At 54.9% G+C, this 14,814-nt stretch overlaps 1 protein-coding gene across 1 annotated transcript; it reads left to right on the top strand.

Moving 5' to 3' along the window:
* The first annotated feature begins 13 nt into the window (after positions 1 to 13).
* Positions 14 to 6,468, top strand: TSACC (TSSK6 activating cochaperone). Its single transcript, XM_059413663.1, has 4 exons — positions 14 to 122; positions 767 to 823; positions 5,170 to 5,292; positions 6,238 to 6,468. The coding sequence occupies exons 2-4, from the start codon at positions 790 to 792 to the stop codon at positions 6,453 to 6,455; spliced, it is 375 nt and encodes a 124-aa protein (XP_059269646.1). The 5' UTR covers positions 14 to 122; positions 767 to 789; the 3' UTR covers positions 6,456 to 6,468.
* The last annotated feature ends 8,346 nt before the right edge of the window (positions 6,469 to 14,814 follow it).

Genomic DNA, 14,814 nt, shown 5'->3' with positions numbered 1-14,814 from the left:
CGCGTGCGGCGCGCGGGTCTGCGCAGGCGCGGAGGCCGGGGCTGTTGGCCGGCGCGCCACGGCGCATGTGTGTCAACTGCGAGGGTGGGTGCCCGGCCGGAGGCTTTAGAGTAACAGCGCAGGTGAGGTGCCCGGGCCGGCCGGCGTGCGGGGTGCGCCGGGGCCGCGGGGGGCCCTGCCCAGCCTTAGCTGCGGGAGGAGCCGCGGCGCGGGCCGCCTCGGGAGCGGGGTCGCTGGGGCCGGCTGGGTGGCAGAGCCCCTCTCGGGGCGCGCGGCGAGACCCCGCGCGCGGCCCCCGCGCTCGCTCCGCAGGCGCCTCCCGCAGACGCCAGCCCGCTGTCCGGCCCGCAGCGCGCCCCGGGGCTCCGGTCCCGGCTCCCCCGCGCCCTCCTCCTGCGCCCCACTCCCGGCCCCGCACCGAAAACCACGCGAGCAGGGGTGCGGCGTGGGGAGGGGAGCCGGGGCCGCGCAGGGCAGGCAGGGGGCTGCCGCTGCGGGACGGAGCCGTGGGGGAGGCCCCGCTCGCGGGAGGCTCCTCGCGAAGCTCTGGGCGTCGTTCCCGACGGCTCGGTGCTGGACAGCGGGAGCAGCGGCGGAGACCTGCTTGCGAGCTAGCGCAGCCCCGCGGGAGCGCCGGCGACCCCGGCCGCCAGCTTCGGCCGGGACGTGCAGCAGGACCTCCCGAGATGCGCCGGAGAGAGCCGGAACCGTCGCTGGTGGTGGCAGCGCGGGCTGTCGGGCCCGTAACGCTGTGGTTCTTCCCCAGGCACCGCACCTGCTGGTGTCCCGATGGAGCAGCGTGCTGGCCGTCCCAGCGGAGAAGGTGTGTGTCCGAGGCCCTGCACCCACCCCCACACACACCAAAGCCAGGCCTCCGTAATTGCTCAGAGTTCGGGAAAAGGATTCTAGTTGTATATATAGACTTCCCCCACTGTTCTCTCTGTTAAGTGGAACGTATTTGCAGCTGTTCTACGGTTTCCCTTCAGATGGAAACGTTGCTGGGGCGCCTTGCGGGCTCCGTCGGCAGAGCTTGTGACTCCTGAGCGCAGGGTCATGAGTTTGAGTTCCATTCTGGGCCTAGACCTTCCTTTAAAAATAAATAAATAAACGGGAACATTGCTGTATTCCCAGGGCCTCGAACTGGATCTGTTACAGGATAGTTGCTCGAGGACACGTTGACGGAATACATTGTTCTTCCTTTGTTTCCCTCTTACTGCTTAGAACACGACTTCGTGCGCAGGGATTCCAGGAGACCTAGTGGTGGGAAGAGAAAACAGATACTCCGTTGGGGGGGGCGGCGCAGTCCCCCGCAGTCCCGCTCAGCCAACTGGGGGGTGCCTGGAGCGGCGGACTGCAGAACCAGCCACTTCCCCGTGGGTGGAGTAGATGACTCCTACCGGAGAGGCGGCTGTGTCACAGCTTAGACGGAGCCGTCGGGGCTGGTAAAGAGCATGACCATGGAGCCCCCAGGCCGGGACTTAACCCCAGCACTGCCTCGTGGCTAGTTGTGGAATCCTAAGCAAATTTCCTACCTTAAGTTTTTTTCAGATAAAATGTGACCGTAAAATGTCTTACGGTCATTGTGAGAAATAGGTAATGTCCATAAAGCACCTGTTCCCACTAGGTAATGTCCATAAAGCACCTGTTCCCTTTACTTCCTGTGTTCTGCTTCCCGAAGCTGCTTCCCGGCCTCCTTCCCCTCTGTGTTGCCAGAGGTGTGGTTCCTTCCCGTGCACTGTGTGTCAGTATTCCTCACACCCTTCACACCTGCCAGCCTGGTGGAAAATATATCCTCCTACACCTAGGAAGGGACTGAATTGTGGAGAAGTGCATTTGTATGGAAGTTAAAGTTAGATTTTTTCCAATGGTGACAATAATCACGAGACCCCCCGTTTCAGCTTCTGTCTTCTTACCATCCCGCACGAGCCTTCAAATGTCAGATGAGGCGTGGGGAAAAGGAGATGGGGGGGCCTACAGCCGGGCTTGGAAAATGCGCAAACGCAGCCTAAAAAAACCCCCAAAGATGAATTTCCTTCACCTTCACCAGCAGTAGTAGGAAATAAAACAGATTTGCATTTTCATATGCCTTTTTTTTTAAGATTTTATTTTATTTGACAGAGAACACAAGTAGGCAGAGAAGCAGGCAGACAGACAGAGGAAGGAAACAGAGAGCCTGATGGGGGGCTCATCCCAGGACCCCGGGATCATGACCTGAGCCGAAGGCAGAGGCTTTAACCCACTGAGCCACCCAGGTGCCCCAACAGATTTGCATTTTCATAGGCCCACTGAGTCTCCAAGTAGAGAGGACCTCAGCCTGGCACCCGGCTATGAGGACTCTCTGTCCCCTGCTGGGGGGGGGGGGGGCTTTGTTGCACTTGGAGTTAAGGACAAGAACATGACATCTTCTTTCATTCAACCTACCTGTCACACCTCTGCCCCAGGCTTGTTTCCTCTGAAGACAGCCGTCCTGTATCTTCATCCCCAGATCCCGGCTGAGACAGGATCGCTTTGGGGAACACAGTCCCCAGCTGTCCAGATGGGCTCTAGGTTAGGTGCTCTCTCACACTTCCCGGTGGAATGACGCACATGCTCAGTCGCTTAGTGGCTGTCTATACCGCAGCGCTATCCACTGCCTGAGTCGCTTAGTGGCTGTCTACACGGCAGCGCTGTCAGCTCCCTGAGAGTCGCTTAGTGGCTGTCTACACGGCAGCGCTGTCAGCTCCCTGAGAGTCGCTTAGTGGCTGTCTACACCGCAGCGCTGTCCGCTCCCTGAGAGTCACAACCGTGCAGGTCTGCTTGCTGTGGCATCATCAGTGGTGGACGCTCGCGGGCATTGAGCTGTCTCCTAGGTGTGCAAGTGAGCCGGTGGAGTCCGTCTTTCTGTCCCCCTTGATCTCGGCCTGGCAGTGACTCGCGGTCTCCCTCGGAGACTCAGCCGCTTTGCCTCTCCATCCGCCGCCTCTGTACGCTTGGCCACTCTCATCTTGAAACTCCCGAGGAAGAGCTCCCCAAGGTCCTGTTTTTGCTCTCCTGTTTTTTCACTCTAGAGAGCTGATTTATTTTTGCACCTTCTTTATCCCCTTTTTGGGGCTGGCCTGGTAGTTTGACCTTTCCCCTGAGCTCAGTGCTACCTCTGGCTGTTTTTCTAGGCATTTCTACTTGGACTGTCTCGTCTCCACTCATTCAGTATGTCCAAAATGTGAGTTACGTTAATTGGATGGGAACCCAACTCAGACTTCCTTGGGTAAACAAGGAAATTCGGAGGCTTGTGCAGTTGGGAGGGAAGCTGAGATGCTCGCAGGACAGGAAGAAGGCCCTGCAGGAGCGGGGGCCTCCGGGCCTGCACTGAGGGACGTGGTGCCGGCAGCCGTTAGTCCGTCCATCTCCCCGGCACTCTGCTCTGGGCTCTCTTGCTTGTGTCTGCTCCTTGCAGCACGCTGGCCAAATTCAGTAGCTTTCCTCTGCCCCAACTTCACATTTTCCCAGCATAGCAGATCAGAAGAAAGCAGACTGCTTGGACAGCCGGATCCGTCTGTGCACTCCCCCCGGCCCCTCGTGCTTACGCTTCGATCAGCCACATGGCCGCGGAGGATGAGATACCGTGGTTGGCCTGTGTTGGGTCCCACGCCCTTTCCTCCTGGGAAGCCGGGCCTGGTGTCCCAACCAGAATGGCCTGGAATCTGAGAAGAGTAGTTTTTCCAGAGGAAGTGTTGCTCACTAAACAAAATCGACACATGTCTATTGTGGGACCCATGACCTTCTCCCTACAAATGCACTTTTCCCTTCTAACTTAATTATTTGTGCCCAAGGTCATGTATTTCCCCGTTCAAGAACTTCCACATCCAGTCTCTTTTAATTCCTGGAAATTAATAAAATAGAGTTTTTATCACATTTTCTGATCCTAAAAGGCTCAGTGGCTTTCCACCGGATTCAGGAGAAAGCCTGAAGTCTCAGGCTCACTGTTGTGAAGGGCCCCCCGTGGTTCCCCTGCTCTCCTGAGCCTCTTTCCCCGCCACTTGAAGTATCTTTTCCGGTAGATACCCTCTCCTGGCCGGGGGTCTTCCCCGACTCCCAGAGTTGTCTTGAGCTCTTGTTCCTTTCCGAAAGCATCCATTTCTGCATCCAGTCACATACGTAGGATAACTACGAGATAAAAGGCCTTGTTTTGGGGGCACCTGAGTGGCGCGGTTGGCTGAGGGTCTGACTTGATGCGGGATCAGCTCATGATCTCCAGGTCGTGAGATCGAGCCCTGCACCTGGCTCCGTTCTTCGGGCAGAGTCTGCTTGAGATTTTCTATCTCAAATAAATAAGCCTTAGAGATAATAATAACAATAATAGCAACAAAGTTCTCATTTTCACCCAGATTGTCAGAAGCACATTGTTTAGGTCCTTGGGTGGTTTTTTTTTTTTTAAGATTTTATTTATTTGTTTATGTATTTATTTGACAGAGATCCCAAGCAGGCAGAGGGGTTGGGGGGGAAGTAGGCTCCCTGTTGAGCAGAGGGCCCGATATGTGCCTCGATCCCAGGACCCCAAGACCGTGACCTGAGCCGAAGGCAGAGGCCTGTCCCACTGAGCCACCCAGGTGCCCTGGTCCTTGAGTGGTTATATCTCACATTTCGTCATCAGTGTGCTATTCATCTCCCAAAGAGATAGTCCCTGGGAAGCCACAAGTTCGAGACCCTGTGTTGCGCGAGTGTCTGGCACAGGAGTAAGCACGTGGCACACGTCCACGAGAACTTGTCAGATGTTAGCTGAGCCCATCCCTGCTTGGCTTCCCTTACTTCCACTGTGGCTTCTTTTTTGTCTGTCTTACGTCACTTCCTTTGGAGCTATTGAGTGCAGGGCCTTGGTACCTGTGTTCATAGACCAAAGGCAGGGGTCGAGTTAGAAAGGCCATCCCTGGGCGCCTGGGTGGCTCAGTGGGTTAAGCCGCTGCCTTCGGCTCAGGTCATGATCTCAGAGTCCTGGGATCGAGTCCCGCATCGGGCTCTCTGCTCAGCAGAGAGCCTGCTTCCCTCTCTCTCTCTCTGCCTGCCTCTCCATCTACTTGTGATTTCTCTCTGTCAAATAAATAAATAAAATCTTTAAAAAGAAAAAAAAAAAAAAAAGAAAGGCCATCCCTTGTGAGAAATGACTCTGATTAGTTGCCTCTGATTTTGTTCCAGCCAAAGAGGAAAGTAATGCTGTGCCTCTTTGTCGAGCCAAACCCTCCCCTAGCTTTATTAATCTTCCAGCAAGTTCCCCACCGGCCACTTCCCTGAACATCCAGAAAACAAAGCCGCCCTCAGGTAAGGATTTGGGGAGGGGGGAGGTTTCCCCAAGGGACCCAGCGCTGGATGGGGAGGGCCTGCACGCAGGAAGTGGCCTGAGCTCTCTCCCTGTTGATCTGGTACCAACCCCGGGTCACTGGCAGCTTGCTGATTGTTCAGGTCAACTGATAGCGTTTTCTTCTGGATTCGACCAATTTGTGTTGGTTTCCTTATTTGCATATTTACTGGGCTAGGCTGGACCGAAAGGAAAATTGTATTGCTCGCTAGTAACTTTAGTTAAAAAGCGGCCAGGGGAGGAAACGGTAGGCAGTTGCTCACATTCCCGTGGGGAAATGCGTGGGTACGGACACCTGCAGGGCCTAACCAGCACTAGACCATACGACAGGTCATGACAACAGTGTTTGCTGACCTCAGAGTTTAGCAAAGGAGCCAAGGCCAGTAAATACATAAGACATAGGCACATCACTGCCAGAGTTACCCCGGAGCCGGCTGTAGTCCTTGAGAACAGGAGCAACGTGATGTGAGACAACAGGAGGCACTGCGGGTCCCCGCTGACCCCACGCCACACCAGGCTGTGGAAGGATCGTCTCACTCGCTCCTCAGTACGTTCTGAATACTTAGACACCAGCACGCTTCTCGGTGCTGCGGATAGAACAGCGAAGGAATCAGAGCCTCCTGCCTTCCCGGAGCTTACGTGCTAGAGAGGGGCTTAGACAACCATTAAACAAGTGATTGCAGACCAGGCTATGTGATCACAAGCACTATGGGGGGAATTTTGGCAAGGGAGAAAGGAACAAATCCCAGTGACAGTTTTCCAGATAAAGTAGTGTGGCCGGGTAGGTGACAGCCAAGCACGGGTGCGCGCGGGCTGAGTTGTGCGGGGACAGCTGGAGCGCTCCCCACCGCGGTACGGTCTCCGCGTCTCCCTCCTGCCCCCGGTGCACCTCCTCTGCTCTCCCTCAGGAGTTGACCACAAGCCCACAGAATGCCTGGGCCTCCTGGAGTGTATGTACACCAATCTCCAGCTCCAGACCCAGCTCGCCCAACAGCAGATGGCTATTTTGGAAAATTTACAAGCGTCCATGACACAGCTGGCTCCTGGGAGGACAAGCAAGAACTCTACTCTCCCAGCCTTACCCCGCAGCCTGTTGTTCAGTCACCTGCCCCAGTCCACTAAATGACTCGTGGAACAAAGTTACTGTGTGCGTCTTCTGCTTTCTCCCCGGCAAGCCCTCGGTGGAACCCAGTGTGTAGGAATCCTGCACATGGCTGGTTCACAGTCAGTGCGCGCAGGGTGCAAAGCACTGGGAGGGTCACCGGGGATACGTGTCACGGTAGAGACCGTCTTGGGATATTTAGCATCTAACAAGGCAGCTAAGCTAATTCCTTGCAAAATGTAGCAGTCCTTGAGGGGGCCTGGAGGGAGGCTGCAGGGGGCTGCAGGGGAGGGGTCTTTAGGGAGGGCAGCTGCACCCATCTTGGACTCTGTGAAGGGCTGGGCGTGGGGCTTAGGCAGATGAAGTAAGGGGAGGGCTCATGTCAGTGGAGGGGCTTGGACAAGGACCTCGAGGTGGGAGAAGAAGCCATTAGAAATTAGGAGAAGCTTTCCTTCCCAACAGAGGATGTGAGGGAGAATGGAGAGTGCTGAGATCTGACAAGGCAGCTTTCCCGGGGCCATGGGACTAAGCGCAGCCACTAGAAGCTCTGATTGTATTGGAGGCACTGACGAGCCGTTGGAAGCCTTCGGAGAGCAGCAGGGCACCTGTAAGGTCATGGGAACACCACGGGCAGGCATTCTGGGGCGGAAGGGCGATGGCGCTCATGGGACCTGAATCAGTTGATGATATGACCTGATGTGAGACTGCTGTCGGCCGGATGGTGGGGTTAGAAACGGGCGGGTCACCTCCTTAAGACGGAGTGGGGGAATCTGAGCTGTACTGCAGAGGACTGACGACCAGCTCTGAACTTGAAACACCAAGACACGTCACATGGAAATTTCTCTGCGGGGAAGTCAGTGTAGCTTTAATAAGGGGTCAGGTCCAGCCATAAGTTTCCAGTATTTGAGAAGAGGACACATGAGCTTAGCTCAGCCATGTGAGCCACGCTGCGTCGTCACTTTCACAGATGCGTTGGCAAATTACTCTCAAGACTGGGTCCTTTTCCCCAGACGCCTTTTCTTCCTGTGAAATGCAGGGGAAGAGCTGGGTTGGTTTGCAGAGGTGGGGAGGAGGGAAAGCAGTTGATTAAGAAGAGGGTTTCAAGGGTGCCTGGGTAGCTCAGTGGGTTAAAGCCTCTGCGTTTGGCTCAGGTCATGATCTCAGGGTCCTGGGATCGAGCCCCACATCAGGCTCTCTGGTCTGCAGGGAGCCTGCTTCCCTTCCTCTCTCTCTGCCTGCCTCTCTGCCTACTTGGGATCTCTGTCTGTCAAATAAATAAATACAATCTTTCTTTTTAAAGATTGTATTTATTTATTTGACAGAGAGATACAGTGAGAGAGGGAACACAAGCAGGGGGAGTGGAAGAGTGTGAAGCAGGCTCCCCGCCGAGCAAGGAGCCTAATGCAGGTCTCCATCCTCAGACCCCAGACCCCAGGATCATGACCTGAGCTGAAGGCAGACACTTAACAACTGAGCCCCCCACCGCCCAGGGCCCCTGCACTACCAGGTTTACTGAAGCATTTATACAGTAGCTGAGATCCGGAAGCGACCTACGCGCCCATCAAATGACAAGTGGGTAAAAGGGCTCTGGTCCAGGTACCCCGTGCGGCTCAGCCGTCAGAAAGGACACCCCACCATCTGCAACAATGTGAGTGATCTTGGAGCACATGAGGCCAAGTGAGGGACGTCAGAGAAAGACCAGCACTCCGTAATACCACTCACGGAGCCTAGAAGAGCCAAACTAAAAAGAACAGTAAACTGGTGGTTACCAGGGGATAGGGAATTGGGGCCAAAAATGATATTTAAGGGTACAGAATTGTAAAGAGTCTTAAATAAGCCGTAGCGATTTAATGCACAGTATAATGACTATAGCAACAATATTGCAAAGGCAATCATATTGCAGCATATAAATGTATCAAAGTAACATTGTACACCTTAAATTTAGGCAGTGATATTTGCCTAATACGTTCAATAAAGTGTTTTTTATTTTGTTTTATTTTTTTAAGGTTTTTTTTTTTTTTTTTAATTGAGGTGCTTGGGTATCTCAGTTGGTTAAGCATCTGGTTTCAGCTCAGTTCATGATCCTAGGGTCCTGGGATCAAACCCCACATGGGGTTTCTTGCTCAGTGAGGCGTCTGCTTCTCCCTCTCCCTCTGCCCTTACCTCTGCTTATGCTAGCTTTCTCTCTCTCAAATAATAAATAAAATCTTAAAAAATTTTTTTTGCTGGGGTACCCGGGTGGCTCAGTCATTAAACGTCTGTCTTTGGCTCAGGTTATGGTCTCAGGGTCCTGGGATCAAGCCCCACATTGGGCTCCTTGCTCAGTGGGGAGTCTGCTTCTTCCTCTGTGATCTCTCTCTCTGTCTCTCTCTCAAACAAATAAATAAAGTCTTTTTAAAATATTTTATTTATTTATTTGACAGAGAAACAGAGCAGGAACACAAGCAGGGGGAATGGGAGAGGGAGAAGCAGGCTTCCTGCGAAGCAGGGAGCCCAATGCGGTGCTCGATCCCAGGACCCTTGGGTCATGACCTGAGCTGAAGGCAGACGCTTAACTGACTGAGTCACCCAAGCACCCAATAAATAAAATCTTTTAAAAAATAAAAAATAAAAAGATTTTGCTCATTTATGTGAGAGACAGGGAGCATGAGCAGGGGGAGGGGCAGAGGGAGAGGGAGATGCCAGCTCCTTGCTGAGGGAGGAGCCTGACATGGGCCTCCATCCTAGGACCCTGAGATCACAACCTGAGCTGAATTCAGATACTTAACTGACTGAGCCATCCAAAGGCCCCTTTGTTTTTATTTTTGAGAGAAAGAGAGAGAGAAAGCCAGTTTGGGGAGGGAGAGACAGGGAAAGAATCTCAAGCAGACTCTGCACCGAGCATGGAGCCTGACATGGGGTTTGATCTCACGACTCTGAGATCATGACCTGAGCTGAAATCAACAGCTGGTCATCTAACCAACTAGGCCACCCAGGTGCCCCTCAGTTTAAAAAAAAAAAAAGGAAAAGAAAAAAAAGTTTAAGTCATGCTCAATGGAAAGATAGTCCATGTTCATGGATAGGAAGACTTAGTGTTGATGTCAGTTCTTCCCAAGTTGATCTTTTTTTTTCTTTAAAGTAGGCTCCACACTGGGTGTGGAGTCCAATGCAGGGCTTGAACTCACAACCCTGAGATCAAGACCTGAGCCAACATCAAGAGTCACTCACTTAACCTACGGAGCCACCCAGGCACCCCATTCCCAACTAGGTCTATAGGTTAAATGTAATCTCAATCAAAATCCCAGCAAATTATTTAGTTGATATTGACAAACTTATTGTGAGGTATGTATGGGAGGAAAAGACCCAGAATAGCAATATTGAAGAATGACATTGGAGCATCTTGGAGATGCCTCCTGACTCCAAGACTTAATGTAAAGCTGCACTAGTCAAGACAGTGTGGTTGGTATTGGTGAAAGGCTAGATGAATAGAGCAACGGAACCCAATGGAGAGCCCAGACATAGACCCACAGAAACATAGCCAGTTCCCCTTCGACAAAGGAGTAAATAAAGGTAATCCAATGGAGAAAGGATAGTCTTTTCTTCTTCTTTTTAAAAAGATTTTATTTACTTATTTGACAGAGACACAACGAGAGAGGGAACACAAGCAGAGGGAGTGTGAGAGGGAGAAGCAGGCTTCCCGAGGAGCAGGGAGCCCAAAGTGGGACTCGATCCCAGGGCCCTGGGATCATGACCTGAGCTGAAGGCAGAGGCTCAATGACTGGGCCACCCAGGTGCCCCGGAGAGTCCTTTCAGTGGTGTTGGAATAGCTGGACATCAACATGCACACGTGAATCTAGACTCCATTCTCTCTCACCCCATGTGCAGTCCTTCAGGAAACCCTGTCAGTTCTAGCTTCCAAGTCTACCCGGAGCCTGACTGCTTCCTCCTCTTCCATGTCACCATGACCACCGGCTCTTGCCTGGATGGTGCTGGCTGCTCAGCTGGCTGCCTGCTTCCACTTACATGCACGCTTGTGCTCCCCAGGCAGCCAGAAGCTCCTTTACAGTAGTAAGTCAGATCATGTGACTCCCCTGCTCTTAACTCCTTGGTTGCCTCCCATTATCCCTACAGAGAAGTCATGCTCCTTACCAGGGCCCTGAGTGCTCCGTGTGCGGCCCACGTCTCCCTGCGCCACCCCCTCACTCCCCACACAGCTGCCCTGCCCTCCATGCTGTTCCCTCAGCCCAGGGGTCCGTAGGAGCCCCTTTCTGGCTCCCTGCCTGCGTCTCCTGAGTCTCCCAAGGCCATCCCCAGCAGCCCAGTCTCACTCCCCCTTCCTTTCTGTCCCTCCGTCCGCCTGCCGGCCTCATCTGCATGTTATAGAGCTATTTGTGTGTGTTTCCCGCAGCTCCCCCACTAGAAAAGCATCTCCTTGAGGGCAAGGTCAGTGTCTGTTGTTCACTGCTGTATCCCCAGGGGTAAAGCCAGGCCTGCTTGACCTTGTGAAGTGTGGTTCCATAAACAGCTAGGGAGGGAAGGGCTGAGTGGCTATGATTTTGCTTACCAGCATCACGAGCCCCAGATTTCACATCCTGCCTGGGTCTCAGGGGTCTCGGACTCAGGCAGGCCTGCAGGACAGAGACCCAGAGCAGGCAGCCTGCATCCTACGTGTGCACCAGACAAGGTGAAGTTCTCCAGTGTGACGGCTTAGCCCAGTCCCTCTTCTGCAGCCAGGAGCTTCCTAGAGCCAGGAGCCCTTGTCAGGTGGTAGGGACTCAGCTTGCCACCTCCATCCCAGCTGCTTCTGCCCAACTGTGGACGACCCCCACCAGGCCCCGGACAGAAATCTCATCCAGTCATTCCATCCTGGGTCATATGGGAACATCTCGGCTCAGTTGCTCCCTTTCCAGAGAAGAGAGGTGTTCATCAAAACTCACCTTTGGGGAAGACTGGCAGGGAGCATGGGGCTGGCTAGGAGAGGGAGTCCTTGGACTCCCCGCAGAGGGAAACAGTAGGACGTGAGCTGGCTCTCCCAGTGGGTCCGGGATGGACCGTGGTTCTGGTTGGTTCCATGGTGGTGGTGGAGTCCTTGGGAGCACTGAGGAAAAAGAAGCTGCGGTGGGGGGTGGGGGGAAGACACAGAGTGTTCTGTCCTGGCCCCCTTTGACAGTAGTCACACCCATATGACCCTTTCCCTCCTGGCTTTCCTCTTAAAGGGGCCCACTCAGGCACTTGAGGGTTAAATGAACACCCTTCCTTTTGTGTTCATTTTCTTTTCTTTTTAAGATTTTATTTATTTATTTGACAGAGATCACAAGTAGGCAGAGAGGCAGGCAGAGAGAGAGGGGGAAGCAGGCTCCCTGCTGAGCAGAGAGCCTGATGCGAGGCTGGATCCCAGGACCCCGGGATCATGACCTGAGCTGAAGGCAGAGGCTTTAACCCACTGAGCCACCCAGGCACCCCCTTCCTTTTGTGTTCAAACTAAGGACTGAGGGCCAGTTTCCCCACGTCCCTAGCAGTGCACAGATTTCCCCTAAGGCAAAGAAATGGCCATAAGGCTTACTTGCAGGTTTCCTTATGAACAGCGGTAATCACCGTGAGCTTTGCTTCTGAGGACACATGGCCGGTCACATGCTCCCTGGACACTGACACGTACTCCCTGGACACTGATGCTCACGATAGCCCCTGGGAGGTGAGTTCCCTCCCTGTAGCAGGCGAGGAAACAGAGGTTGGAGGCTTGGTAAACAACTTGTTCAAAATCTCTCTGGGGCCAAGCTGAGACTGACTTACGTCCTTGCGTTCCATATGTCCTTCCGTCCTTACGCCCTTCCCTCTGCACTTTGCGGTTTCCCAAAACTTTTACTGATCGGGGATTGAACTCAGACCCCCAGCAGGTTAGGCAAGGACTGTACTTTGGAAACACGGCTACCGTCAAGCCTTAGTGACTGAGACATTGTCTCCTCTGTCTTGGCGGCCCAAGAACAGGGCGCGGTTCTGTCCCATGTGGTGGCAACGGAGCGTGGGGGAGACGTCCGCCAGAATCCAGCACAGCACCTGGCCCGTCGCCAGAATGCAGATAGAGTATTAAACACATGAAAAAAAATGGGGGGCTTAAGATCAAGAAAGCAATCTGTCTTTTACAGCACCCTAAGTGGATGAGGCCCTGGGCAGAGAAAGCTAGATCTAATTTTCACCATGCCGGGGAAGTAAAAACAGCAGTGTTTTACACGGTGCTGCCGTGGCTGTGGTCTTCAGGGGGGTCTGACAGCGGCGATTCATCCAGCCCCAGAAAATGGGCATCCAGGAGCACTCCAGCCTCGCCTCTTTTCTCTTCATACCAGAGCGCTGCATGAGAAGAACCCCCCTCCTCCACCCCAGGTGTGAAATTGGGCTAGATCTCAACATAAGCATCACTTCCTCCGGGAAACCTTCCCTGACCACCCCACCATGGTTAGCAGCACGGGTTAGCACCGGGGCCAGGACACCCTCGGCCCTCCGCAGCCTGATCCTGCCCCTTCATTTACACCCCCCCCCCAGGGCAACCCCACAGTTACTCAGTAACCCAAGCCCTGGGCCCAAGCCAAGGACCGCAGGGTCCTCCCTGGGCCAGGGCAAGCAGCCCCCAGCAGTTCCCCTTGGCCACCCTCCACGTGTCCAGCTGCTGAGTGGAACCTGAAGAAGGGAGGTCCACGACGGGGCAGACCCCCAGGCTGCAGGATGCGAGCGGCTAACAGACTCAGGGGCCCTTTGGGGGAGGGGTGGCGTGGAGAGAGGACTGAGAAACAAAGCCCCCTTCCACCAGAGCTTCCAGGCCCAGAGGACGCAGGGGGAGGGCAGGGGCCCTGAGAGCGCTTGGATGGAGCCTCTTCCTTTTGGGTGGTGGGCCAGGGAGGACCTCGCAGGTGGACGCCTGTCGGGGGGACCCTCAGAAGGGGAGGACTATCAGGATCTTGCCCTCTGCTGGGCCAGGGGTGACACAGGCTGGTACCACCATTTGTTAAAATATAATGATCTTTCCATACAGCGGGGCAAACAGATGGAACCCAGATGTCTATGTTCCACGGCTGGCCCGGCTCTTCTGGCCCTCTAGACCTCCCAATATCCAGTAGATCCCACAGAGGTCTCTGTAGGCCTCCAGGACCCAGCTGTGTTACCCATGTTGACTAGAGTCTTGGGTCATGGCCCTAGGCCCTGGCCCAGGGTTGGGACTAAGTGAATTGTTGTTGGACGCATGAACAAACCACGGAGGAGGGGGAATCTGCAATCCGGAGGCGTTCAGAGACTAAGAGAGACAATAGGTGAGGAAGAGATGGGACAGGCTCCCAGAAGATGCTGGGAGGTCCCAACCCACTCCTTCCTGCTCTCACCGGTTCTGCAGCTTATGAGGGCCTGCCCAGACCCTGCCTGGGCAACCCGAAGAAGCCCCCACTCCCAGACAGTGCCCAGGAAGCAAGCCGCATCCCTGGGGCAGAAGGCTGGCTCCGGGAAAATACCCCAGATGAATCGTCCGAGAATCATTATCCAAAGGCTGCTGACCAGACATCCCCCCCCCACCCCGACCCCTGCAGCAGGAGCTAGAAAACAGCCTTCCTGCTGACCAAGTAGTGCCAGAGAGCTCCGGGCCACGAGCCAGGGGCCGCAGAAGGCCAGAGAGCCTGCTTGGGCTGCCGGGAGCAGTCCCAGAGGCTGACCCCTGCCCTCCCAGGACTCCTTGGCTGGTCACTTACTTAGGTCAGGAAACCGGACACCTAGAATCCAGCAGTTGCCCGGAGCCCACGCGGGGCTGGAGGCTAAAGCAGACGGCGGGAAGTGCAGAGGGGATGAGCCGCACAGACGGGACGCAAGAAGGAGGGGCAGGGACCGCACCGTCACACCTGTCCCTGCACATTCCTGAGAAGGGACAAGCCCCCTTGTGCAGGGACCGCACCGTCACACCTGTCCCTGCGCATTCCTGAGAAGGGACAAACCCCCTTGTGGGCAGGAGCCCCACCTGACACCTGCTGGGGGGAGTGGCTGGTCCCTGGGACCCTCAGCCACGGCCTCCGGGATGGCAGCTCTTCCTTTGCCGCCAGGGACGAGCCCTGCCCACACAACAGCCCCCTCAGACCTGGCTGGGCAGCGGGGAGGACACAGGGCTTCCCAACCCACCGGCCCCACTGAGACGCCCGTCGACTTCTCTTCTTTGAAGCCCCTTGTGGCCTTCAGGTGTCAGAACCAACAGTGCCAGGGTCTTCCCCCCGTGACAGCCTCCAGTGGCCCCGTGCCCATGGGCTGAGGCCGCGTGCCTCTGCGGGGCCTTCAAGATCTTTCTAGACCTCCCACCCCCAGCTTCAGTCCCTGAACACCCTGGACACTCCCGGGGCAGGCTTCCGTCTTTGCAGGTCCCTTTCTTGAAATGTCCCCT

Source organism: Mustela nigripes, chromosome 10 (genome assembly GCF_022355385.1).
Source record: "Mustela nigripes isolate SB6536 chromosome 10, MUSNIG.SB6536, whole genome shotgun sequence".
Classification (NCBI taxonomy): Eukaryota; Metazoa; Chordata; class Mammalia; order Carnivora; family Mustelidae; genus Mustela; species Mustela nigripes.
This window is presented reverse-complemented; position numbering and strand designations above follow the sequence as displayed.

Bases quoted from the DNA above. Each gene is read 5' to 3' on its own strand.
- TSACC (XM_059413663.1), top strand. From the start codon at position 790: ATGGAGCAGCGTGCTGGCCGTCCCAGCGGAGAAG. The intron at 824-5,169 runs GTGTGTGTCCGA...ATTTTGTTCCAG, and splicing joins TGGCCGTCCCAGCGGAGAAG to CCAAAGAGGAAAGTAATGCT. The intron at 5,293-6,237 runs GTAAGGATTTGG...GCTCTCCCTCAG, and splicing joins GAAAACAAAGCCGCCCTCAG to GAGTTGACCACAAGCCCACA.